The sequence below is a fragment of the Cyclospora cayetanensis genome, unplaced genomic scaffold (assembly GCF_002999335.1).
Source record: "Cyclospora cayetanensis isolate NF1_C8 unplaced genomic scaffold, CcayRef3 CcayRef3_contig_215, whole genome shotgun sequence".
In the NCBI taxonomy this organism is placed as follows: Eukaryota; Apicomplexa; class Conoidasida; order Eucoccidiorida; family Eimeriidae; genus Cyclospora; species Cyclospora cayetanensis.
In genome coordinates this window covers 1-24,077 of record NW_020312165.1, presented here as the reverse complement: position 1 = coordinate 24,077, position 24,077 = coordinate 1, and the positions used below count along the sequence as shown (strand labels likewise).

At 56.3% G+C, this 24,077-nt stretch overlaps 3 protein-coding genes across 3 annotated transcripts; 2 read left to right on the top strand and 1 right to left on the bottom strand.

Annotated features, from left to right (window-relative positions):
- Positions 1-268: 268 nt before the first annotated feature.
- On the top strand, positions 269-2,454 carry LOC34623118. The gene is made up of 7 exons (XM_026337951.1): positions 269-327; positions 457-634; positions 1,074-1,204; positions 1,418-1,540; positions 1,667-1,771; positions 2,094-2,168; positions 2,328-2,454. The coding sequence occupies exons 1-7, from the start codon at positions 269-271 to the stop codon at positions 2,452-2,454; spliced, it is 798 nt and encodes a 265-aa protein (XP_026193736.1).
- Positions 2,455-3,595: 1,141 nt separating this feature from the next.
- On the bottom strand, positions 3,596-4,639 carry LOC34623119 (the record flags this gene model as incomplete). Its single annotated transcript, XM_022736252.2, has 1 exon — positions 3,596-4,639. A coding segment is annotated over one exon (1,044 nt), but the record flags the coding sequence as incomplete, so codon positions are not given.
- Position 4,640: 1 nt separating this feature from the next.
- Positions 4,641-23,672, top strand: LOC34623500 (the record flags this gene model as incomplete). Its single annotated transcript, XM_026337950.1, has 14 exons — positions 4,641-4,681; positions 10,763-12,077; positions 12,279-12,458; positions 12,899-13,498; positions 13,834-14,433; positions 14,792-15,315; positions 15,642-16,077; positions 16,817-18,439; positions 19,348-19,806; positions 20,111-20,579; positions 20,793-21,779; positions 22,200-22,707; positions 22,978-23,259; positions 23,570-23,672. Coding segments are annotated over 14 exons (8,127 nt in total), but the record flags the coding sequence as incomplete, so codon positions are not given.
- Positions 23,673-24,077: the final 405 nt, after the last annotated feature.

Genomic DNA, 24,077 nt, shown 5'->3' with positions numbered 1-24,077 from the left:
CTCTGTCTCTGTCTCCCTCTCTGTCTCTGTCTCCCTCTCTGTCTCTGTCTCCCTCTCTGTCTCTCTCTGTCTCTCTCTCTCTCTCTGTCTGTCTGTCTCTCTCTCTGTCTCTCTCTCTCTCTCTGTCTCTCTCTCTCTCTCTCTCTCTCTCTCTCTCTCTGTCTCTCTCTCTCTCTCTCTCTCTCTCTCTCTCTCTCTCTCTCTCTCTCTCTCTCACTGAGCGCAGCCTCTCCTGCTACGTGCCCTCTCACAGTATCTACACTCCAGCATGTCCGTTCCTTCCCGCCTTTGCGTCGCCCCCCCTCTCGAAGAGCTTTTGGTTGCGCTGTATTGCCGCTGCTTCCGCCTCTACTCGCTGCACAAGTTGTGGTTCCCTCAGCTTTCCCGCTCCTGCAGCAGTCCGTGCATTGCGAAGTGTGGCGTGCTTCTTGTGCGCTGCAATCGCCGCTCCTTCAGAAAGGTTCGCGGATCGTCGGTAGGCCAGAGCAGCACGGGAGTCGTCTGTACGAAGGCGGCTGGAACCGGAGGTCCTAAGGCTGTGCACTGCCCCGAGTCTCCCGAGGGATGGGATTCTGTCTGCTTTCTTGTTGTGCCGTCGAACTGCGACGCTGTGAAACTGAAGATCCAACCCAAGGCAAGAAAAGGCCGCGCGAGACTGCGGCAGAGAGGGAGGGGGGCTAGCAGCGCTTGGGATGCGGCACAAAGGGATGGCGAACACATAGGCAGCTAGAGGCCTCTTGCTGAGCGGCGATGGATTCTGTTGAGAGACGTTGCAGAGGCTGAGAGAGAGCGTCTTGCTGAAAGGGAGGCAGGCACCTCATGTCGGAAACAGATACACTGACGACGATCTAGCCAGCAAATGCGTTTGTAAAAGAAGCAAAGAGAGGGGCTTTTGGCGGGCAGCGAGCGACTGAACGCGGTTCAGCAGCAGAAATGAGGAAACACGTCGAACCACGAGGCGCATTTCTGTAGACAGACGCCTAGACTGCGCAACGCCCCCTCCTGTCGCTGTCGTTGCTGCAGCTGCAATGGTTTCTGCTCCCGCTGATGCGGTCCTTTCGTTGTTGCTGCAGTTCCTGTGCGCGCTGCTCGCGGAGGTATTTATCATCAAGGAGGCGGCCGTTGATTTCGTGCTGAGACACTTCAGAGTCTGGCCAGAACCTCATACTGCCGTCGAAGCCAAGCTCAACAAAGTCTTCGAGGAGTCCGTTGTCGCTGCGACTCCTCTTGCAGGAGACTGCGCGCGGCTTTCTGCTCTTTGGGCCCTACCGCGAGTACACGGCAGCTGGGGAGTGTGCTGTGCCTCTGCGTGGACTGCTGCTGTCGTTTCTTAGCGGATGTCTCGCGCAAGACCCTATGCCGACTCGGCTGTCTGTTGTCGCGTGCTCCTGGGCTGTTGCCGCTCTTGTTTCTTCAGGCAAGAATACACAGAGGGCGGCATTCCGTCTCTGGTGGTGCGGCAGGAGCTTGCAGAGGCGCGGCTGTTTGCAGGTCACGAGTTCTTTGTTTGCGGCCAGACAAAGGAGGCTCACCTAATGAGGTATCCTATTGCTGATGGTCCCCGTGCAGTTGCTGGTGATGCGTCTTTGAGGATTCTTAGGGTCCAGATTTAGATTTAAGAATGTGCGTTTTTGATTTTGTGAACGGCTACTTGCTTATTCTCCAGGACGCTGGTGGCGATCGGCAACGGTGTACTTGCCCCCAAAGGAGACAATGCGGATTACGTCGTCATCTGCGATGAGGCACTCCCCGAGGCTCATGCGCTCAGAAGGTTCTTAACACATCCTATGCCTATGCCTTTTATGTCGATTGCCGTATATTTCGTTTCACCTCTATGCATAGAATTCCTTTTCCTCCTTTGTCTTGTTTCTCCCCAAACTGGATGTGCCCTCCAGTCCTGCCCATCTTCTATAGAAGGTCTTTCCGCCTCTGCATCTTCCTTTATTCATGAGTGGTTCTCGTGAGGCGTAATGCTTCTTTCAGCACTGTCGTACGCACAATTTTAGCCCCGCATAGCTTCGGTTTCCTCGCAAAGTCCGTATTTACTCGGAAAGCCTTGCCGTCAAGTTCTGCATTGCTACTTTTTGCTGCAGGCGGCTGGCGAGCCGCAACGAGGACGTTGTTGCTGCTACTCACGGACAAAAGCACGCTTCTTTGGTGACTCCAAAGTAAGCCTCGCCCAAATGCAGTTGTCAAGGAATCCGACAGGTCGGAGATGAAACGGCGATCCAGGCAGGTAGACATGCATAAGTGTTGTACGGCGATACACAGGCGAATGCCTTGTTGATGATAGGAAAACACTGTAGTTGCTGCCTTTTGTCCTGCAGGTTCCTGTATGATTGCATTACGCGTTGGGCCCTGGTTAGACCCTCAAGGCGCAGCGGCCACATTCCCTTTAAGAACAAACAGCTGACGCGGAAAGCCACTGTGGGGCCCCCCCAAGAGCCTTCCTAATTCTCCGGTATAGGGTCTGGCAGACCTTAGCAGCAGCTGTATCTTCTGCAACTTGCTACTCTGTCACCTGACAAGCTGTTCAATTTGCCAAGAGTGTCCATGCTCGTTTTGCAAGGGAAGCAACTCACGTGCCACCCTTTGTCTGTCAGTCGGTAGTGTCTGGCGTTTTCTCCGCTTGCATGGAGGACCGCCTCATCTCCTTCCCTCGACACATTCTCTTGTGCCGTTTCTTCATTCTTCTAGGTTAGCTCATTCGAATAGAAAAATCTAAGGCCTAAGTTCACAGAGAGATCAAGTAGAGACAGACCTACAGACAGAAGTAGCGCTTGACAGAGACTGCGAAAGGCAGGGAAAATTACTCTGCTAGGGACAGAGTGGGCTGAGAACGAAACAAAAAATGGGACGGATGGGACATGCGGAGCCCAGCACAGAAGGGGACTCTCAGAGACACGCGGCCATTGTTTGAAAAGCCAGAAGCCCTACTTTGGAAGCTAAAATTACCACAGACAAAGCACATGCATGTACAAGAGACCTCCCGTGAACGCAGTCCAATGAAAACTTGCATCCAGTGCAGTTGTCATCTGTTATACAGGCCTTCTCTGTTACTGTCTCTGTGTGGTTCAGCCTTTATGTATAGCTCCCAAATATGCGTTTGTGTGGGCTGAGCCCATCTGCGTATTTAACCGATAAACGCCATGTTTTATGTGCGGTGCTTGCCCCTCTACGGGCAGGGATCCACAAAGCAGCACCCTACTTTTGAAGCAGCAGGCAGTCTGTCGGTTGGCACGTGCTTTAATATACTAGGAAGGCATGCTTGCTGCAGTGCTCAGTTTTCCTGAGCTGCACTTGAGGGTTACAAGAGGCTAGGGAAAGGCTGCTTGAGTTATTGCGGGGTCAAGCGGCTTGCTGTCGAAGGGCGTTGGTGCAGATCACCGAGGTGGCTGGTTCATGGAGGGCGCCATCTGTTACTAGCTACGCTGTATTACACCAGGGCCGTCAAATAGCCCTGGGCACTGAGAGGAGCTCTCGGGACTGCAGCGGAGACAGGAAATCGAATTCGCTTGTGGGGGTGCCTGGTGGCGTTGAACCTTCGTGCTCTGGAAGGTGCCATGCTGCCGATACACTGTTCGACGGCGTATCCCTAGATGGGTAGCCAAGCCATCCAATCAATTTCATCATACGGATTTGTAGTGATGTTCTCTGGTGACCCGCAGTGGTCTGGGTGTATGTACACCACAACGCTTTGGGGGGTGACCTCCAGCAGTCGCGTATGTCCAAGGGCGGGGGCCCCACCGGCCCTCAATTGCAAGAATACCTCAGGGGCCTTTGCAAAGCGGCTAGGAGGAAAGCTAACGACGGCAATAGGGCTAGAAGGCGAAAGGGTTGCCCTTCCCCCTGTCACTTGGTGCCCCTTGAACTGCGTAAGGCTTGCAGGCAGCAGGTCTAACCAGAAAAGAAAGGGAAGCCCCTGCAAGCGCAGCGAGCTGTGGGAGGAGACAGTCGCCGCTATGTTATCCCCAAAGGGGGAAAAGACTTCGCACTCCTCTGTATGTTCTACAGGTTGCTGCCCTGTCGCTGTGTCGGCAGCAGGAGAAGGGCTCCTGTTATCTAGGCCGGGAGGACTGTCTCTAAAAGGAGCCCTTCTGTGAGCAAAGATATTATCCAGATACAGAAGCTGCAGGAAGGTGCGTCTCTGCTGTTGGAGCACCGCGAAGGCAAGCGGCCCCAAAGCCTTGTCTGCCTCATAAGGATCTCTGTCTCCTGGTGCTGTTATCCGAGCCCTCCATATTTTTCGGCCGCTGCCGTCTGTTACTGCGAAACTGCTCGTAACTAACAAGGAGACGGTCTCCTTTATCTCCTCCTTTTCCTGCTCTGAGGACGGCGGGGTGTTTTCTCCCTTGGAGGCGACTCTTGCTCTTGCCGGGCACGGGCTGGTGAGTTTGTGCCAGAACCCAGTTGCATCTAGTCCCCTAACTGCTACAAACACCTGCCTAGGTAGGAGCCCTTTGGATATGCCCTCTAGTGTCCCCCGAGGGGGCCCCAGCAAGACCCCAGGCTTATCCACTACTGCAGGAAAGTCGTATCGCCTCCACTTAGAAGAGACAGTGATAGAGTCTGTCCACAGCAGCTGGGAAGCCCTGCTCTGCTGTAGCTTCTCTCTCGTGGCTTTGTCTAAGAGGCACTCCACTGGTGCTAATAGCAGCAAAAGCAGCAGCAATGCCAACAAGCGCTGGGGCAGGAGACGTAGTGGGCTGGGGGCCCTCTCATAAGGAGTCTCAGGGAGGTGGACTTCGCGGGAAAACATATTCATTCTCTATATGTACACTTTAGCACCTGTATTCTAGGCAGAATGGACAGCAGCGGCCCTTCTGCAACAGCTGCAGCAGGCACATGAAAAGCCGCAGCAGCTGCTGCTGTAGCACAGGGCTGGGGTGCAGGACGGCCGCAGCAGCAGCAAGACAGGACCCTTAGGGATCACACCCAGCGCATTCCGTCCTAAATGAGTGTTTTTAAGCTTCTCCCTTTCCCATTCATTGGTTCACAGAGGGGCCAGGGGCCCCATGGCCAGTGACGACAGTGGTTCTTGGGGGCCCCCTGATACTGAACCTGCAAGTCGGCTGCGTTGCAGTAATAGCTGCAGCGGCAGCGACAAGTGATCTTCCCCTGCTTTTATGTGAAATGCTGTCTTGCGTTCAACTGATTCGTCTGCGGCTGCTGCTGCTTCTGTAGCTGCTGCAACTGCGCTGGTCGGCGGGAACCCTCCAACTAGGGATCTCGATCTTCTTCTTAAGGGCTTTAGGGGTCCCGTGGTGCCCCATGTGGACAGAAGCATATTCCTTCGAACAGGAATATGTCCATGGGGGACGTCGCTACCCAGCCCCCCCCCCCGCCTGCCTCCGGCAAAGGAGGGGCCCCTATCCCGGGGGGCCCCCCTCCGTGGCAGTGGCCTGAAGCTGCGGCTTTTGCTCTGCAGCAGCAATTGGGATTCGCTCCTTCAGCGCTACCCTGCAGCAGCAGTGCCGCTAGCAGCATACCAAGGGCGCTTAAGTTCATCCAGAAGTTGGTGGGGTTGCTCTTAGAGAATGGAGGTGACGCAGTCAAGGACCCTGGGCCTGCAGGAGGAGGGCCCCCTCAGCCTCCCCCCCCAATGCTCTCTCCCCGCGTAAGGGGAGTTCTCGAAGAATGTTTTTCTTGCTTGAGGGAAGCGGACGCTGGGTTGTGGCTAAGGCTGCAAGACTTGGAGGCAGAGGAGTTGCCCAGTCCTCAACGTCTCATAGGGTTTCTTACGGAGATTACTTCAAAGTAAATTTGAGGCCACCTAACAGTAGACCAGCTCTCGTTCCTAAGGTCGTGTTCCCTGTAAGAAGGGCTGGCTGTCACCGTAGGCTGTAAACTCCGACAGAGTGATGCTGTCTGGGGGGTTCGCTTTTCCGTGTCTCCTGGCACTGCTGCGCGCCTGAGCGCTCCTCAAGTCCATCTGAAGGTTTGCATTATGCTCAGGCTGAAGGCTCTAGGTCCTGGTGGCTTTGCGTTCATTCCAGGAGGCGTTCGTCTGGATGACGAAATGCCTCCTGTTCACTTTTTGTTTGTGGTGTACCGACACCCTGAAGGCAGCGCTGCAGCAGCAGCTGGCTCTGCTGCCGTTGCAGCAGCAGATGCCTTTGTGGAAGGCGGAACGGGCAACTACATGGACGGGCAGCTGCACAGCAGGCGGAGATTTACAGTTGCGCTCATCAACTCTTCGGGCTATGGCTCAGAGTACCACGCCTATGCAATCGAGAAGTGCCCGTCTCCAGGTAGAATTCACGGGGAAAACGTTTGCGCCCTAAAAGCTGTCTCTGTCTCCAGCGCATGCGCAGAAAAGCAAGGCGAGCGGCCTTCAGATGCCATCCATACCTGCAGCAAGAAGCTCCGACGCAGCAGCGGCAGCAACAACACCTGCAGGCACTCCTCGAAATAGGGCTGTCTCTGTTTTTGCGCTCAGGCTGTGTACTGCGAGACGCGCTGTTGGTGTTGGAAGACGTGCTGCCCGACCATTTGCTGCATTCTTCCTTCTGGTTCTTCGCCTTGCGGCTGTTGCTGCGTCCCGCACGCACAAACCTGCACTCGCTGTACACCGCAGTGCTGCCACACCTCAATTGCAAGCCTCTGCTGCACAACTGGCTGTTAGAACCTGCAGAAGGAGCTCCTCCCTGTCCTCGAGGTGTAAATCCTCTTCTCTACAAGGGCGCTGCAGCGACACGCGCTGCAGCAACAGCAGGAGACGCTTCGGGACGGCACAGGGGCATCGTCAGTTTGGCTGCCTCCACGCATCAGGAGGAGGCGCAGCCTCGCGCACTGGCTGCAGCAAGACCATCGACGCTCGGAGGCTTCTGGCTGCCTGCGCCCTCTCCTAGAGAGTCTGGAAGTGCTGTTACAGCGGCAGAGGCTGCGCTGCATTTCTTGCTGCGGTTAGGCTGCACTGCATTACTCCCTTCCCTGCTGCAGTTGGTGTGACTCTCCTCTTCGCGTATATGCCCCCTCCTGTGTGTCTTGGTGCGGAGTTTTCTTCCGCTTACTGCGACTTCTGCGCTCCTCGCGGCTGCGCTTTCGCCCACTTGTTTGCTCCTTCCTGCGCCCCTGTTGTTGCCCTCCAGTCTTCCCTTCACTCATTCCTTCTGAGCGCCTTGCGACCTCTGGCGTTCTCCACACACACACGCAGCCCAAAGTGTTGGCAGGCTTTGCACGCAGTTCGCTTTCAGCTGCAGCCAGCAGTTCCTAGCCGCGTGGGCTTCGCAGTGGCACTGCTCCTGCATGCTAGCACGCGCAAAAAGCCCACTTCTGCCTCCATGCTCCCCTGCTATATATGTATATGTGTGTATATAGCGGCCCCCTGTGGACTGTCAACTCTCTGCTTCCATACTGCGCTATGGTCTCCCGCTGCAGAGCTCAAGGGCTGTCAGCGAGTGAAGCCTTCAACTGCCACGTGTTGTTGCAGTGGGCTGTTTGCTGCCTCTTCTCGTCTCATCTCTCGAAGCTTCCTCCGAACGGCAGCGCAGCCTACGCGCTGTCGCGCAGCAGCAGTTTGCTCCTGGAAGCCGCAAGGAGACAGCTCGCGCTCAAGGCGAGCTTACGTGCCTGGCTGCAGGCTGACGCTCCGCAGGGGGGAGAGGCCTTGCAGCCTCATCACTTCCAGCGCTTTCAAGAGACGGATGCGAACCTCCTTTCTCTTCAGAGGACTCATTCCTCCCTAAACACGAGGGGCTTCGGGAAGGGTTCTTGCAGTCTTCATCCATCCGTCTTCTCGAATGCCCTTTTAGCGCCTCCGCCTGCCGCCGCTGCTGCTGAGGGTGGCACTGCAGCAGCGGCTGCTGCCACACGTGACGCTGCATCAAGAGCAGCACCTTGCGGCTGCTTAGAGTTTCCACTCTTTGGCAGTTTCAGAGTGCGCGAGATTGGGCCTGCGCAGAATGTTTCCGCCGCCTCTCCTCAGCGTCTGCTGCTGCCTGTGGATATTGCGGCTGCTGCTGCTCCTGTGGCTTCCGTTGAGGACGCCGTCCTGCGCCTTCGTTCCGCCGTAGACGCATGCGCCCTCCTAGAGAATCAGAGAGACACTTTGCATCATTCTTACGAGTTTCGATTCCAGATGCTGGCGTATCTCTTCCTCAAGGTACCTCCACCAGCCTGCCGTATGCCTGGCCTTGCGCACACAGCGGTGCTTCTTGTTTGTCTGGTCTTTTCGTTCGTTTTCTCCTTCGTTTTCTCGTTCTTTCTCTCGCGTGAAACCTGCGTGCACGCTCTGCCGGCACTCATGGCTGTGCTGCGCGGAGGCCTAGTGGCCTCACAGACAAAGGAGGAGGAGGTAAAAAGCGGTGCGCCGCTGTTCACGTGGAGATTGCCTTTCTCTGCCCCTTCTAGGGGTGCCTGCGCGTTTCTTGGCAGATGCCGTTTCTCTCCTCCTCGCTGCCCTGTGCTGTGGCCTCTCCCCTTCTTGCCTTGGTGCCTGCCTTTTTGCTTTCTCCAGAGCGAGCAGTGGCTTGCACGCGTCCTTTTGCTGCTCTTTCCTGCTGCAGGTGCTGCCATTGCCGCTACCTCTATCGGCGCCTCCCGAGAGCCCACGGTGCTTCTGGGGCAGCGCGACTGTCTCCCGCAGCACGCAGATCGAGTGCATGCGGCTGCTGCTGTCAGCAGCTCGCCACTTTGTTTGCTGCTGCTTCTCTATTAGGAGCTGCCGCACAACTGAAGGGCAGCGGCTGCTGGTAGCTGCTGCCATGTGCTGCGTGGCAGACCGCGTCTTACGCCTGCTTGCAGCCGACGCACCCTCCCCAGTATCCCTTATCTACTCTGGTCAGGAAGTCGGCGTAGGTAGTCCTTTCGGGGTGTCTCTGGAAGGCCTTACCTCCGAGGCTGCTTTCATCCTTCTCGCTGATCCAGACGCTGCCACGGCAAGGACGCAGGTAGAAAGATGTCGTCCTTCTTTCTCGCCGCAACTTCTCTCCTCTTCACGCCTCCCTCCCTCCCTCCTGCGCGCTCTTTCTGGAGCCTCCCCTCCGCGCTCACGACGACAGCTGCTTCTGCTGCTGCTTCTCCTGCTGCAGATTTTGGACTACTTGCACTCCACAGCAGTCCTCGCTGGGCCTGACCGCTTGCTCTTCAACTGGGGGGGGGGACGGGGGCGTTTTTCGCTGGAAGTTGGCGATTGCCTCTTCATGGATTGTCTGGCCCTCCGCTTGGCGTTCCCTAGGGGTTCTCCCCATGCTGAACGGCTGTTTACGGGTGTACACCAGGCCATGCTAGAGCTACTGCCCGAGTTGCGCTGTTTCAGAGATATCTGCTGCTATGCAAAGGCCCTCACTAGCGACTGCCCTCCAGACAAGGCTCCTTCAACGCGGAGATGGACTTCTTCAGATGCTGCCTTGCACTGGGAGTAGGTCCTTGACGGCTCGCTCCTTGATCCCTACTTGCCGCCTACAGTTACCTATATATATGTGTATATGTATATGTAGTCTTGAAGCGCTCTGATGCTGCCCTAATGTCTTAGCTTTCGTCCACAAGCAAGCACGCGCTTTTGTCCCCTTCTGCATGCCCTGTCTCTGACGCTACCTTATCTTCTGTGGCAGCTCGCTGTTTACATCAAACGCAGCAGCAGCAGTAGCAGTAGCAGCCTTTGCGGCGTCGCTGGTAAGGCTAGCTGATTTTACTTACGTCCGTGTATGTATGTGTGTATATGGATGTATGTGTATATGCGTGTGTACGTATATATGTGTATGTATACATGTGTATGTATACATGCGTATGTATGTATACATGTGTGTGTGTGTGTATGCATGCATGTGTGTGTATTTGTATTTACATATATATGTGAATGCGTTGTATGTGTGTATGTGCGTTGCAGCTTGGAAGAGGAGAAGGGAGGGTCTATACACCTCGTCATTTCCGCCTTTGGGGGTGTGCAGCTGGATATATCCCCTCCTAGCAGCAGCAGCAGCAAAGAAGCAAAGAAGCGGCATAGGGGGACAGCCCTTCAGCGCTTTTTTGCGGATTGGTTTTCGGGCAGAGATAGCCGCCGCGGCCGCTTTTCCTTAGCGGATCCGAGTAATCTGCTGCAGGGGCTGCTGCCTACTGCCGCGGCTGCCACTGCTGCTTCGAGCGACGTGTCTTTATCGGAGGATGACGTGCTGCATATCAAGTGTCTTCCCTCCTTTGGAGGCCGGCTGCCAGCCGCCGATGCGGAGCTGCTGCTGCAGTTTCTAACAGCTCCTTACTTGCGCATTCCCCTGCTGCTGCAGTTCTTCGGGGAAGGCTCCAGGATCGAGTGTCTGTGCTGCCCGGTGCTGCAGCAGGTTCTTGCTGCAGCGCTGTTTGAGCCTTGGCACTTCCAGCACAACGATCTTGCAGCAGCAAAAGGCGGGCCTGCTGCTGCCGCGGGAATCGGCTGCGACACCGCGCCACCTCCCTCCCCCGGGTGCCTGGCAACGCCAGTCGGACTGCTCTTCAATGAACTGCTTCTCTCGCCGCACTCTGTCCTCGCAGCGCTGGAAGCCTTGCTTGATTTGAGTCTCGAGAAAAACACGGGCACCCACAGCGGCCCGCCAGCAGCAGCGTTGCTCTTTGTGCTGCGCCTCACGACACACATTCTCAGCTACCTCAAGTTTCTCCTTAGGCACCGCAGCTTCTGGAAACGCGGGTGGAAGCCTTGCTCGGTTCCCCTAGAGTTGGAGGGGCAGGCGCATGCGCTGGACTGGCAGCCGCAAGAGCACCCGTCCTCAAGGGGAGGCGGCACGCGGGTGACGGCCTCCTCGGAAATCAGCGGCTTGCGCAGCGACAGCGTGTCTGGATGTGGATTCGCTGCAGCGATTAGAGGTCTTGAGTGCAGTGCGGAGACTGCCCAAGTGTTGCAGAAGTACTTAAAACGCCTCAGCCGTCGCGTGTCTGAGGAGGTGGTGCCTTTGCTGCGGGGATGGTTGCACGGGGCGTTGGACTGCTGTGACCTCTCTGCCGCCTGCAAGCTGCATGCACACTTGTTGCTGACCACCAAAGATGTTTTGTGGGAGGATCTCACCTGCAAAACGGTCTCCGAGATCGTCTCTTCCATGTTCTTTCTCTTCGCTCATCACGCATTCGCAGGGAGCCTCACAAGTCCCCTCCTGTTGCAGCAGCATGCAGGCTTGCGCGGCGTCAACAGCGGCAGCGCGGCTTCTGCAGCAACGCGAAGCGGACTGCCCCCGGCAGCAGCAGCAGCAGACGGACCAGCAGCAGCCGGAGTAAGGGATGGGGGTGCTGCTGCAGGAGCAGCAGCAGCAGGAGGAGCAGCAGCAGGAGCAGCAGGAGCCGCAGCGGCTGCTGGAGAGGCCCTGGGTGTTTCCGACGCGGAGATCTTCCAGCTGCTGCAGCAGCACCGCTTGAAGCTCATTCGGTGGCTCGACATCCACGCAGACGCAGCAGGAGGAGTGCTGGAGTCGGCTATTCAGGCAGTTACCTTCGCGGGCAGCCGTATGAGCGCTGCACGGGCTGCAGCAGCAGCAGCAGCCTCTGCAGCGGCAGCAGCAGCTGCTGAAGGGCACGACTCTGCGGCAGCTGCGTTGGCGGCGTGTGCTGCGGCAGCTAATGCGCTTGGAGTTGCAGGCAGTACAGCGATTTCCAACAGCAGCAGCTGCCCTGCCCTGACTGCGCCGGCTGCGCTTCTTCCGGCAGCCCCCTCCCCGAAGGCAGCTGCTACAACAGCATCATCATCGTCATCAACCCTCGCAGCAGCAACTCCAGAAAAGGCGGTTGGGACCAGAAGATGGCGAGCCGTAGGGGGTCTTGGAGTGTCGGGGCGTTACATTCCTGCAGCAGCAGCGACATCTGCAGTGGGCGGCAGCAGCGGATTGCACCAGGATGCAGCTGCGGAGGCTTCTGCCTCTTCTAGGGGATCCATGGAGCTCGATGAGCAGCAGCAGGAGCAACAGAAGGCTGGGGGGGGGGTGGGGTTACTGCGCGGCGCAGTTGTTGCAGTGCACGCAGCTATGAAGCGCAGCACGATGCGGCTTCTGGGGGGAGAAGCACCGCCCCCTCTAGCCGCAGCTGGGCAAGCCACCACTTACGCGGCGGCTCTCAAAGCCTCCCTCGCTATGGAGTCTGAGGTTCAGGCAAATCTTCAAGTGCGTGCTGACTGATTGGCGTGACTGCGCGTGGGAGGCATAAGGTGCAGCAGCCTGTGCTGCTGCACGCCTCAGGCGCTTGTTGTGGCAGTCGTTTGGGGGCGTGCTTGCTCATAGTAATTGCTCTGCTGCAAGCTGGCTGCTTCCCCCATGTCTTCTCCTGCTGTGCTGCGGTTGCTTGTGTTGCTGTGACGCCTGCAGACAGCCGAGTTGTCTCTGCGGCAAAATCACATGCAGCTGCTGGGGGCCTGGGTTAATAGTTTTTCTGACTTTTTGCGTCTCTTTGGCGTTGTTAGCCACATGTCTCCGATCCAGACGGCCGTTGTTGAGGAAACGCAGGAGCGCCTTTGGGTCCGACTGCTTGGCCTCGACCACGACCTTGTAAGAAAGCTGCACGACTAGCTAGCTAGCTAGCTAGCTATCCAGGAGTTTTCCCTAGTAGGGTTGCTCGCTAGGCGAGGGACAGTCAGCCAGCCGCCTGGCTCGCGAGTGGCGCAGTGGCGCTGGCGAAAACGTTCGGTGTGGGGAGGCTTGGGGTAGGCTGGCAGGTTTGTGCATATGCCTAGCTGCTGCTGACACAACCTTGCTGCTGCGCGCCTGATTGGCTGGTCTTGAGTGAGCAGGGCATGTGGGCGTTTCAAACAGAGCAGGGAGGGATCGTCTTTATCGGGGATCGTCTTCATCGGGGATCGTCTCCATCGGGGATCGTCTCTATTGGGGATCGTCTCTATTGGGGATCGTCTCTATTGGGGATCGTCTCAATTGAACGGGTCAGATGCGGGGTGGGTGGCTTTCTTGCGTCTCTTCAATGTGTTTTTTAGGTTCGTTGGTCTCCGTGTCCAGCCTTCTTCTCCGGGAGTGACGCCTTGCAGAGCGCCTTCCCCCGTGAATATCGTGTGGGAAGCAGCAGCTGCTTTGAAGCCGAAGAGGCGTGGGTGGCTCCGCATGCCGAGGCCTTCTTCAGCAGTCACTTTGTGGGATCGCAGGTGTACATCCAGCGTGCTCCAAGACTCAGGGGTCTTCAGGCTGCCCAGCAACTCTTTGGAGACTGGACTCGTGGCGTCTCGCGCAAAGCAGCTCATGCAGCCGCTGCTGTGGCAGCTGCCACGGGAGCAGCAGCGTCCCCCTCTGCGGCAGCGTCTTTGCCTGCAGTGCAGGGGTCCGTGGGGAAGGGGAAAGAGAGCTCTCCCGTCCTTCGCGAGAAGGGAGCTGCCGTGAGCAGCTATAGTGGCCATAACAGCAGCCTCGACAGCTGTACCTGCATGATGCGCTTCTGCGTGTGGGTGCCCGATGCATCTCGGATGGAGGCGAACGATCTCAGGGAGTGGCTCCCCGTAGAGGCCGCTGGTCCTGTGGAGTTTCAAGCGCTAGCTGAGGCTTTTGAGGCTCAGGCAGCTCGCCGACCAGAAGGGCCAACTGTTGCTTGTAAGGATCCTTTCTAGGACTGTCGTTCTCCAGAAATTTCTGTCTCTCTCAGAGCACCATGAACACATACACGTTGCAGACGCACTTCCTGCAGCGCGAGGTGCTGCCACTCTGTCTGTCTGTCTCTCTCTTTTTCCCTATTTCTCTCTCTTTTTCTCTCTTTTTCTCTATTTCTTTCCCTTTCTCTCTCTCTCTCTCGGTAGGTGCATATGTGTCTCTCCTTTTCTCTCTCTTTTTTTCTCTCTTTTTCTATCTTTCTTTCCCTTTCTCTCTCTCTCTCTCTCTCGGTAGGTGCATATGTGTGTGTATGTGCAGAATGTGCGTGCAAAAGTGTGTGCATTGCTGCTGTCCTCGTTGCTATGCCTCAGCTGCTCTGTTGACCAGCGGAGTTGCAGCCGCTGCTGCGGCTGCAGCTGCCGTGTCTGGCGGGGCAGCCGCTTCCGCAGAGGCTGGCAGCGAGAAGGCCCCTTTGGTGTTGAAGGAGGTTCTTTTCGTGCGGAGTCCTCCAGGTGTATTCGTGTTTGATTTGGTGGAAAGCGGTCGCCAGGTATTCCGGCAGTTGTGCTTCTCTTCTCGTTTAAGGACGTCTTTTGATTGCTCGCCTACGAAGCGGCTGGGCCCCCCCGTAGGGGCCTCGTCTTCAGAGGCCCCCGAGCTCGCCGCGGGATCGATCTACGCAGTTCCCGATCTCGGCTTAGCCTCGGAGGAGGAAATCGCAACTGCTGCTGCAGCGGCAGCAGCTGCTGCCGCTGGGGAGGAGGGCGCAGGCGGAGCAGTTGCCGCAACAGCAGCAGCAGTGGCGAGCGACATGGCCTTGCACGCCGTTCCCGGTCTGGAAGCCAAAGGCCTCTACAGCTCCTCCCTCGTAATTGCCCGACGCAGGGGCACAGGAGGCTCTCGAGAAGTTTTTGTGCCTTCAAGACATCTCAGGGTGAGCAGGAACGGGCTGCACCAGCAGAGCTTCTACAGCCTTTTCCCCCCCTGTGGACAGTAGTCTTCCCACAGCTGAGATACCGCACGCGGGCTTCTCGAAGGCATCGCGCTTCTCTCCTCCAGCTGCCTTCCAAACGCTGGACTACCGATTGCTGCCCCTGCTGGACTGTAGACATGTCGACTTGCATGCATGCGTCGCTGTGTGAGGGCTGTATGTGTCCATGTATGGAGGTGCACATTTCTATGTAGGTATACACATATATATATAGCTATATCTATATATGTACGTGGATTTCAATCGCTGTAATATATATATATATAAATATATGTATGTATGTGTTTTTTACGCTTCTCAGGGTCTTCTGCCCTACTGTTTGCTGGAGGACTTTGAATTTTGGGTTTGTGACGAGTTGTCTCTACTTACCGGATACCAGCGAGCCCGTGCGGCGGAGCGCATGCTGACTCCCTATCGTCTGTACATACACCTCATCCACACGGCCGAGGGGCCTGGCCTGGCAGCAGAGGCGAGTGCAGTGATCCGCCGGGTGCCTCTAAAGACACGCAACGAAGCTCCCAAAACAGCAGCAGCAGCAACGGCAGCAGGAGGAACGCGAGCCTTCCCTCACAGTGCTACCGGCAGCAGCACCAAGAGTTTCGAGAAGGAAGAAGAAGACCTTTCAGCTCCAGCGCAGACGCTTGTAAACCTGATGCTGGCCCCTGACCAGTCGCCTCTAGGCCACCTCAGAGACAGTCTCCTGAGGGTAGAGGCCTTAAGCCACATCCTCGTGTGGACGCAAAGCGCGCGCATGCCGCAGGGGCCCCAAGACGTGGAAGCCTTAAGCTGCGATGAAGGCAACGTCGACGCCATTGAGCTACCCAGGTATATCATCCAACGGGGGGAGGCCTCGCCTCTCCTCTCACTGTTTCTGTTGCTTCTTCTGCTGCTTCTTCTGCTGCTGCTTCTGCTGCTGCTTCTGCTGCTGTTGGTGCTGCTTCTTCTGCTGCTTCTTCCGCTGCTTCTTCTGCTGCTGCTTCTGCTGCTTCTTCTGCTGCTTCTGTGCATGTCCCTTGCTGCTCGCCCTTACGGGAGGGTCACACTGTAAGATGCAAGCCATCGAAGGCCTCTACTCTGTGTCGCCGCTCCCTCCGGCAGGGAGAGACTCCACATTCGGCTATGAGCGTCTTGCTGCGCTGTCAACTCCGCAGGCTTGGCGTCTCCTTCAAGGCCGTGCGGCTGCCGCAGCGAGTAACGCCCTCTACCCAGCAGGGGCAGCAGACACCCCAGGTGAAATTCGTCTGTGAGCAGCACGCCGGCCTCTTTCTAGCGTCTGGAAACATCTTACGATCTTCGTTAGCCTCGCGAGTGCTGCAAGGTCTCCAACCCTCGCTGCTGCTATCCAATGACGAGGGGGAGCTGTTTCTCCTGATCGCCGCATCGAATAAGCCTCTACGCGTTCTGCGCAATCCCTTCGCAAGGGATGTGCTCTTGACGCCTCAGCAGCTCCAGGCCAGCTCCTCCAGCGCGTCCCCTAGAGCTGCAGCAGCAGCAGCAGCTGCTGCTGCTGTAAATGCTTTCAACCCTTGGGCAGCCGCTGAGAGGCAGCGGGAAGTCGACGAACGGCTGCTGCTGCAGACGGACTTGGTGAGTGCTGCTTCAGCAACTTGACGAAGGCTGTCTTTCGTCTGCAGGTTGTGAGTCTTGGCGCTGCGGTGGGGACGGACCGCTGAAAGACGTGCCTGCGTGGTTTGCTTCTGAGGTTGCCTTTTTCGAGGCTTGCACGTTTCGGGGGCTCTTACTGAGCGATTGATCACGCGCACTCAAATTGCCTTTAGAAGCTCTGTCCTCCCTTACCTTTTGAAGGCTTTCGTGCTGCTGCTGTTGTTCTTGCCCTTCCTCCTGCATTTACTTTTCCTCTTGCTTTTGCTCTTCCTCTTCCTCTTGTTTTTGCTCTTGCTTTTGCTCTTCCTCTTCCTCTTGCTTTTGCTCTTCATTCTGCTCTTGTTTTTGCTCTTGCTTTTGCTCTTCCTCTTGCTTTTGCTCTTCTTCCTCCTCTTGCTCTTCCTCTTGTTTTTGCTCTTGCTTTTGCTCTTCCTCTTGCTCTTGCTTTTGCTCTTCCTCATCCTCTTCCTCTTGCTTTTGCTCTTCCTCTTCCTCTTCCTCTTCCTCTTCCTCTTCCTCTTCCTCTTGCTCTTCCTCTTCCTCTTCCTCTTCCTCTTCCTCTTCCTCTTGCTCTTCTTCCTCCTCTTGCTCTTGCTCTTCCTCTTGCTTTTGCTCTTGCTTTTGCTCTTGCGCCTCGAAGCCCTGCAGCACAGCAGGAGTTCGAGCATGCGCACGTTGGAGGGTGCGTTGTGTTGTGTGCCGGTGGATCTGTGCTGTGCAGGTGCTCGATATTGCTTCCCCCGAAGTGGTTTTTGACCCGTCCGACAGCAGCTGGATTTCGGCGTTTCCGGGGTCTCGACACTATTTGTGTAGCCTTCACGCGTCTCGTTCTTTCTTGTTCATTCCAACCGTCGCCTCCGGACTGTATGTGCTGCTGCTTCGGTATCTTAGCCGGCAGTTTGAGGCCTTCTGCTCCATGGCGGACTCTTTGTCTCTCTCGGAGACGGATGGCAGCAGCGGCAGCAGTCACTGCAGCAGCAGCGGTAGCAGCGGAGGCAAGGAGAGTGCGGCGGCTGTCAGAGGGCTAGGAGAGGAAGGCGAGATATGGAGGCACATCAACAGCCTGATGGGTAGATACTCCGATCCGCATCCCGACGCTGTAGCATCGCGTCTTCGCTTGTGGCTAGCGGCGAATCGTCAGGGTTTAACAGCGCAACCAACGGGGGGCCAGGCTGCGGGGGACGTGCAACAACACCAAGATCATCATCAGCAGCAGCGAGAAAGCAGCCACGGCAGCAGCAAGCCGCACGGCAGCAGTATCAGCAGTAGCAGTACCAGCAGCAGCAGCAGCAGCAGTAGCAGCAGTCGTTACCGTGGCAGCCAGTGGAAGAAACGGTTTGGTAGCCTCTTAGGCCTGTCTTGGGGATCTGAGAGATCTGCTGAGGGGTTGATGTTGGATACACCAGCGACGGGAGCAGGCAGAAGGGTCTTCCGCATAGACACCTCATGGCCGCTAATGCAGGATGTTCTTGCCTACGTCAGGAGGCAGCGATTCGTTTCCGCAGCCTGTCGTCTTCCTCTTGCAGAGGAGCTCGAGCTGCTCAGACTTTGCAACACAGCTAACCAGGCCCTGCCAGAAATCACCAACCGGCAGACGATCGTGGAAGCCTTGCTGCAGCAGCAGCACGGCCCCCCCCCGTCCGACGCTCCAAGCGCTGCGCGAATCCAAGAGGAACCTCTCATCGGGATCCCTGCCAGAAGCGGCTCCGAGGAAAAAGAATCTCGTCTCCGCCTTCTCTTCTCGCTGGATGGCGTGCAGGCTGTGCGCACTGTGTGCCCCTCGCGGCCGCATATCGAGGATTTTGACGCAAGCGACGCCTCCGCAGCGCTCACGCCACTCACCTGCCTCTCAGCGCTCACCGACGCTTGCGGAGGCTCGATGGTTTATAGGCGGCCAGACGAGGAGCTCCTCAGAGGGGCGGAAGGCCTCGAATTCGTCGGAAAGACTCTCGATCGAGGCGTCAAAATCTCCGACTTCATGCTGCTCTACGAGCTCCTCACGGATGCGCTGCCCCTCAGAGTAGCTCCCGGGGAGGCTCCCAGGCTGTGGGGGGCCCTGCTGCTGCGGTGTCTTCCGTCGTGGGATCTTCGAAACAAGGGCCGTCTCCTCTCCATCCTGCGGCTGCTGCTTGCGAATCCACATCTAACCGGCAGCTTTCCTCAGCTGCACGAAGAAAAAAAGTCTAGGCTACCCCTAGGCCTCGCTTTCCGCTCCCCAGAACCCCTGCAGCACTTCTTCAAAGACATAAGTCAGGCACTACTCACGCTGCGAGAGACAGCGCAGCTGCGGCTACCAGCCGTCGCCCCCGAAGGTCTCCTGGGATCGATCCCAGACTCGACGGCTGTGAGTGAACACGCAACAATTGTGCGCGCCTTGCGGCTTTCGCACTGGTCAATAATTCCTCGATATGCCTCCTAACCTCCCTCTACTGCACGCACTATCGTTTCTCCGCAAAAAAATTCGATCCTTCTCTCTCTCTCTTATCCGTAAAACACATGCGCAATGTCTCTTTCTCTCTCTTATCCATAAAGCACATGCGCAATGTCTCTTTCTCTCTCTTATCCATAAATCACATGCGCAATGTCTCTCTCTCTCTTATCCATAAAACACATGCGCAATGTCTCTTTCTCTCCCTTATTCATAAAGCACATGCGCAATGTCTCTTTCTCTCTCTTATCCATAAAGCACATGCGCAATGTCTCTCTCTCTCTTATCCATAAAACACATGCGCAATGTCTCTCTCGCTCTTATCCATAAAGCACATGCGAAACGTCTCTCTCTCTCTTATCCATAAAACACATCCGCGATGTCTCTTTCTCTCTCTTATTCATAAAGCACATGCGCAATGTCTCTTTCTCTCTCTTATCCATGAAGCACATCCGCGATGTCTCTCTCTCTCTTATCCATAAAGCACATGCGCAATGTCTCTCTCTCTCTCTTATCCATGAAGCACATGCGCAATGTCTCTCTCTCTTATCCATAAAACACATGCGCAACGTCTCTTTCTCTCTCTTATCCATAAAGCACATGCGCGATGTCTCTCTCTCTCTCTTATCCATAAAGCACATGCGCAACGTCTCTTTCTCTCTCTTATCCATAAAGCACATGCGCAACGTCTCTCTCTCTCTTATCCATAAAACACATCCGCGATGTCTCTTTCTCTCTCTTATTCATAAAGCACATGCGCAATGTCTCTTTCTCTCTCTTATCCATAAAACACCGTCTCGTCTGTTGCTTTTTGCCCATCTTAGGTATTTGGTTCCTCTCATTGGACGCGGCGCTTCCTCACGTCTTCCAGGATCACAGACTTCGCGTGCGAGGCTCGTCTGCTGCTGCCTTTTGACGGGGCAGAGTATGTAGACGTCATGGAGGCAGCCGCAGCACAGGCAGTTGTTGCTGCTGATGCAAGCGGCAGCAGCAGCAGCAACAAACAGGCGCAGGCGGAGCAGCTGCAGGAAGTGCGTGCTGCAGCTGCAGCAGCGGCAAGAGAAGTGGTGGTGGACTGCGAGTTGCTGCGGGCACTCATGAGAAAACCACTGGAGGAAATCGCGGAGGGCCCCTTGCTGACTTTTGATGCAGCAGGAGACGATGAGGAGGGGCTGCAAGGCACCCTTCCATTTGACCTTTCCCTTCATCCTATTTCTGGAACGGCAATTGGGAAAAATACCATCCAGCGGCTCAAGCACGAAGTTGCGGCGCATGCTAAGCAGGTCAGTTGCCTGTGGTTTTGCCCGTAAGCTGCTTTACGCGTTCCTACGGCCTTCTGCTGCGAGTCGAAACTTCCATCTGCGGGTGCCTTGGCTGGGGATGCTGTTTTGGTGAACATCTTGTGGAGTAGCATGGCGTGCTGCTGCCTTCGGGGCCTGTCTGTTTGTGTCGCACATTACCTGTATCGTGTTGACTGTCCACATGACCTCTATCGTGTTGATTCTCCACATGACCTCTATCGTGTTGATTCTCCACATGACCTCTATCGTGTTGACTGTCCACATTACCTCTACGCTGTTTCCGCAGCAGCAGGAAGCGTCTCAGAGGCTATGCCTCGCAGGATATCGGCGCGAGGAGATCGCAGATCTGCTGCTCTCTCCCTCGTGCCTCTCCTCACGAGTCTCGGACTTGTCGGGCTTGCGGCAGCGACTGTTGCAGTGCTTTTTGAGGGATGGCAAGTTTGTGGAAAGAGGCATTCGGCTGCTGCAGGCTCTAGCGACGCACGTGAAGGGCCTCGACGAGGCAGCTCCTGCTGAGCACCGGCAGCAGAGTCACCAGGATCAGCAAGAGTTGCTTTTAGCAGCCTTGAAACAGCAAGAGGAAATAGACAAGAATGATCTCTCGCGCTGGAGAGTGCGATGCATGCAGTGGGCTTACGCTTTGGGGAGAGCTGCTGGAACTGAGGCCACTGTTTCCTTCGACTCTCTTGTGTCACTTTCCATGTCGGCTAATGCAGGAGAGGTTCTCCTTCTCCTCAACCCTTTCCTTACCCCAAGTAAGAAGCGGCGTCGCAGCGGCTCCATTTCTTGCTCCTCGCCTCTCCGACGTCTATTTACATGCCGCTACGCTAGATACGTTCCGTGAAGCGCAGCACAGCATAGCACAGCGCATTACTCGCTAATCGGGTAGAGCCACTACCGTCTCTACTGCCCTTTCTGGTGCTGCCGTCACTGCTGCTGCGGCTGCCGCGTGTATCTGTATGCCACAGAGATGGTCAGAGACATCCTCAGCCTCGTAGGCGCTGTCATGCTGGCCGTGAATCGTCGGTCTCAGATCTGTCGCTGCCTCCAGGGAATAGTTGAGCTGATGCAGCTTTTGAAGACGTTTTCTTCTCGCGCTCGTGTGGCGGCCAGAGAGGGCAGTCAGCCGAAGCAGCATCTGGAAGGTGGCGGAAGAGCAGTCGCAGCAGCACCGTCCGTCGCGACGAGCTCTGAAATGCAGAAACTGCTGTCTCAGGCCATACCCGCGCTGCACATGAAGGCTCAGTCCGTTGCCGAGCAGATCAGCAGCGAGCGACACTACATGCAGGCAGTAGTTGCTGCACCAGGAGATGCCGCAGCAGTGCTGGAGGAGTCTGGATTGCCCCCCTCTGCAGTGCCTCCTGAGCGAGGCACCGTTCCCGGAGCTTCCTACGATCCTCGCTACTTGGTCTTCGAATTCGCCTATGGCCTTCTACTGAGGCAGCCGCAGGTAGCGCTGCTGCGTCAGTTCCGAGACAGTGTGAATGCTGGTCGATCGCTCTGCCATCAGATGATCATGGGCTCTGGCAAGACTACTGTTGTTTCGCCCCTACTGGCCCTGTTGTTAGCCGACGGAAAACGCCTCGTCGTGTCTGTAGTTCCCCCTGCCCTCCTGCACTTCTCGCGTGCCTCTCTGCGAGAACGCTTCAGCGCAATCTTCCAGAAGGGAGTCTTTGTTCTGTCGTTTGCCCGCACGGATGCTGTCTCCGCCGCGCTGTATTTGAAATTGCTGCAAACGCGAGACAGCAGAGGCATTGTCATCACCACTCCGACAGCCATCAAGTCCTTTCTCCTCAAAGCTCTCCAACTCATGCACTTTCTGCAAGCTGCCAATGCAGCCAACCCGACCAAGGGAACTCTTGCACAGAGCTTTCTCGCAGCTGAGAGCCTTGGTGCTTCCCACCTCAAAAAACTGCAGTCTCAACTCTCGAAGTTTCTCAGAATGCCGAGGACTGGTCAGCTTGCTTCCAGCGATCCGCTTGTCGGATGTCGTGGCTGCTGCTTACCCTGCTCTGCCTCTTCTTGCGGTCTTGCTGCGTCTCTCTCTCTCTCTCTGTCTCCCCTTGACAGCTCTTCTCCTGTCTTTGCTGCGTCTCTCTCTCTCTCTGTCTCCCCTTGACAGCTCTTCTCCTGTCTTTGCTGCGTCTCTCTCTCTCTCTCTGTCTCCCCTTGACAGCTCTTCTCCTGTCTTTGCTGCGTCTCTCCTCTCTCTCTCTGTCTCCCCTTCACAGCTCTTCCCCTGTCTTTGCTGCGTCTCTCTCTCCCTCCCTCGAAAGACAGGGCAGCCGCAGTAGCGCAGACGCGCGCACAAATCAAAGCAGCCTTACATGTGCATTGCTTCACAGTCTCTCTCCTGCGAAAATGCGTGTCTGCAGGCTCAGGAACCACCCTCGGCGAGCTTGAGGACGGCTTTCCAAGTGCCTCCCCCCACACGATGACGGAGCAACAGCTGCGCTCCTGCAGACGAGAGCTCGATATGGCCTTGCGCGTCCTCGAGCTGTTTAGGGCAGGCGTTCTGATCATCGACGAAGTCGACGAGGTGCTGCAGCCGCTCAAAAGCGAACTGCACTGGCCTCTAGGACAGAGGCAGCCCCTCGACTTCACTGCTCGCCAAGGCTTCTCCGCATTTCCAGCTGCGACGTCACACCCCCCTTCGCAGAAGCAGCCGAAACACGCAGCAGGAGCAGCGGCAACGGCAGCCATGGCAGCAGCAGCAGCAACGGCAGCAGCAACGGCAGCAGCAGGAGCACCCGATGACGCCTCAGACCCTCTTATCGCCGCTCGGCAATGCGAGCAGCCCTTGCAGTGGCTTTTTGAGGATGACGAAGGGATGCGCTGGCAGCTTCCCTGGTTCCTTTTGGATCCCCTTTTTTATTTTCAGAGGTGAGTTCTCTCTAAGCGGCTAGCAGGGGTCTTGGGGAAACTGCGACGAGACGCGCTAGAGACAGTGTGTGGTTTGAATAGAGCTCTCGACGGCCGGAGGCTGCATCGAGCAGGCGGCAGTCCCCTCTCAACGTGGTACTGTCTCTGCCTGCCCACTCGCTGCTACCTCTTTTTCTGCAAGAAGCGAAGAGCTCGCTCGCACCTCGGACGACAGGCTGGCACAGCGTGTTGCGAGGCTGTTGTCTCTTTGTGCCTTGCCTGCGCATGCAGCGGCCAAACAACAATTCCTTGCACGGGAACGGCGGAGATGTGGAGGCTGCTGGGGCTTATTAGGCATGCGCTGCAACAAGGTATCCGTCAGAGGGCACTGCAGCAGACTCCTCATCTGCTGCTGCTCTCGCCAGTGTGGTATCAAGACCACCTCAAACCCCTTCTCGCGCAGTGGCTGAGTCTTTTCTTTGCACTCAAGAAGTTGGCGGGAATTTCTCACGACCAGCAGCAGCAGTACATTGTAAGTGCGCAGCGACCCTTTCGGAAAGCTGCACGAAAACAGTAGCGCTGAGCAAGCCAGAGGCAGGGAAAGAGAGAGGGAAAAAAGAGGGGGACGCACGCGGATAGGGATGAGTCACAAGGGGTCTATAAGAAAAAATAGCAAGAGCACTTGGAAAGAACCGCGTGGAATGCTGTCAAAAGGGGCTGAGACGGGTGTTTAAGGAGCAGTCTATGCTGCTGCGCAGTTTTTTCTCGTTGTTTCGTGTGGGTTGTCTTTTCCAGATGCTGCCTGTTCACATTTGTCCCTCCAACCTGACGGGGAGCTGTTTCGTAGAGGGTGAAGGGACGTTGTATTCTGATCTGTTTGAAGCTGTGGAGAGGCTTCCGGAAGTTCACCTCAAGACGTTGAATCTGGCGAGGGAATGGCTGTGCTCCTTGTTGCCACACGCCTTACAGAAAGTGAACAGAGTGCAGTGCGTCACTGGCCCTTCGTTGCTGTCTCTCCGTTTGTCCTGCAGTGTATTTACCCTCTTGTTGCTGTTTTCTACGTTAACCCGAACTGTACTTTATCTCTAAGCTGGCATCTGTCTCATTACAATCCATTTTTCCTCAGTAGATACAGAATTGTGAGACCACCGTGGCTCCTCTCTCTCTTTCTCTCTCTCTCTCTCTCTGTCTCTCTCTCTCTCTCTCTCTCTCTCTCTCTCTCTCTCTCTCTCTCTTTTCTCTCTTTGCTCTCTCTCTCTCTCTCTCTCTCCTCTCTCTCTCTGTCCGTGTATGTCTCCCTTGCTCTCGTCCTATCTCTCTTCATATCTGGCTCCCTTTTGCCCTCTCTCCTCTGATACCACTCACGAGCTGTCCTCTCCGCGAAGACTAAC

Coding starts and splice junctions, on each gene's coding strand:
- LOC34623118 (XM_026337951.1), top strand. CDS start 269: ATGTCCGTTCCTTCCCGCCTTTGCGTCGCCCCCCCTCTCGAAGAGCTT. Junction 328..456: donor GAAGAGCTTTTGGTTGCGCT/GTATTGCCGCTG, acceptor CCGCTCCTTCAG/AAAGGTTCGCGGATCGTCGG. Junction 635..1,073: donor AACTGAAGATCCAACCCAAG/GCAAGAAAAGGC, acceptor TTGTTGCTGCAG/TTCCTGTGCGCGCTGCTCGC.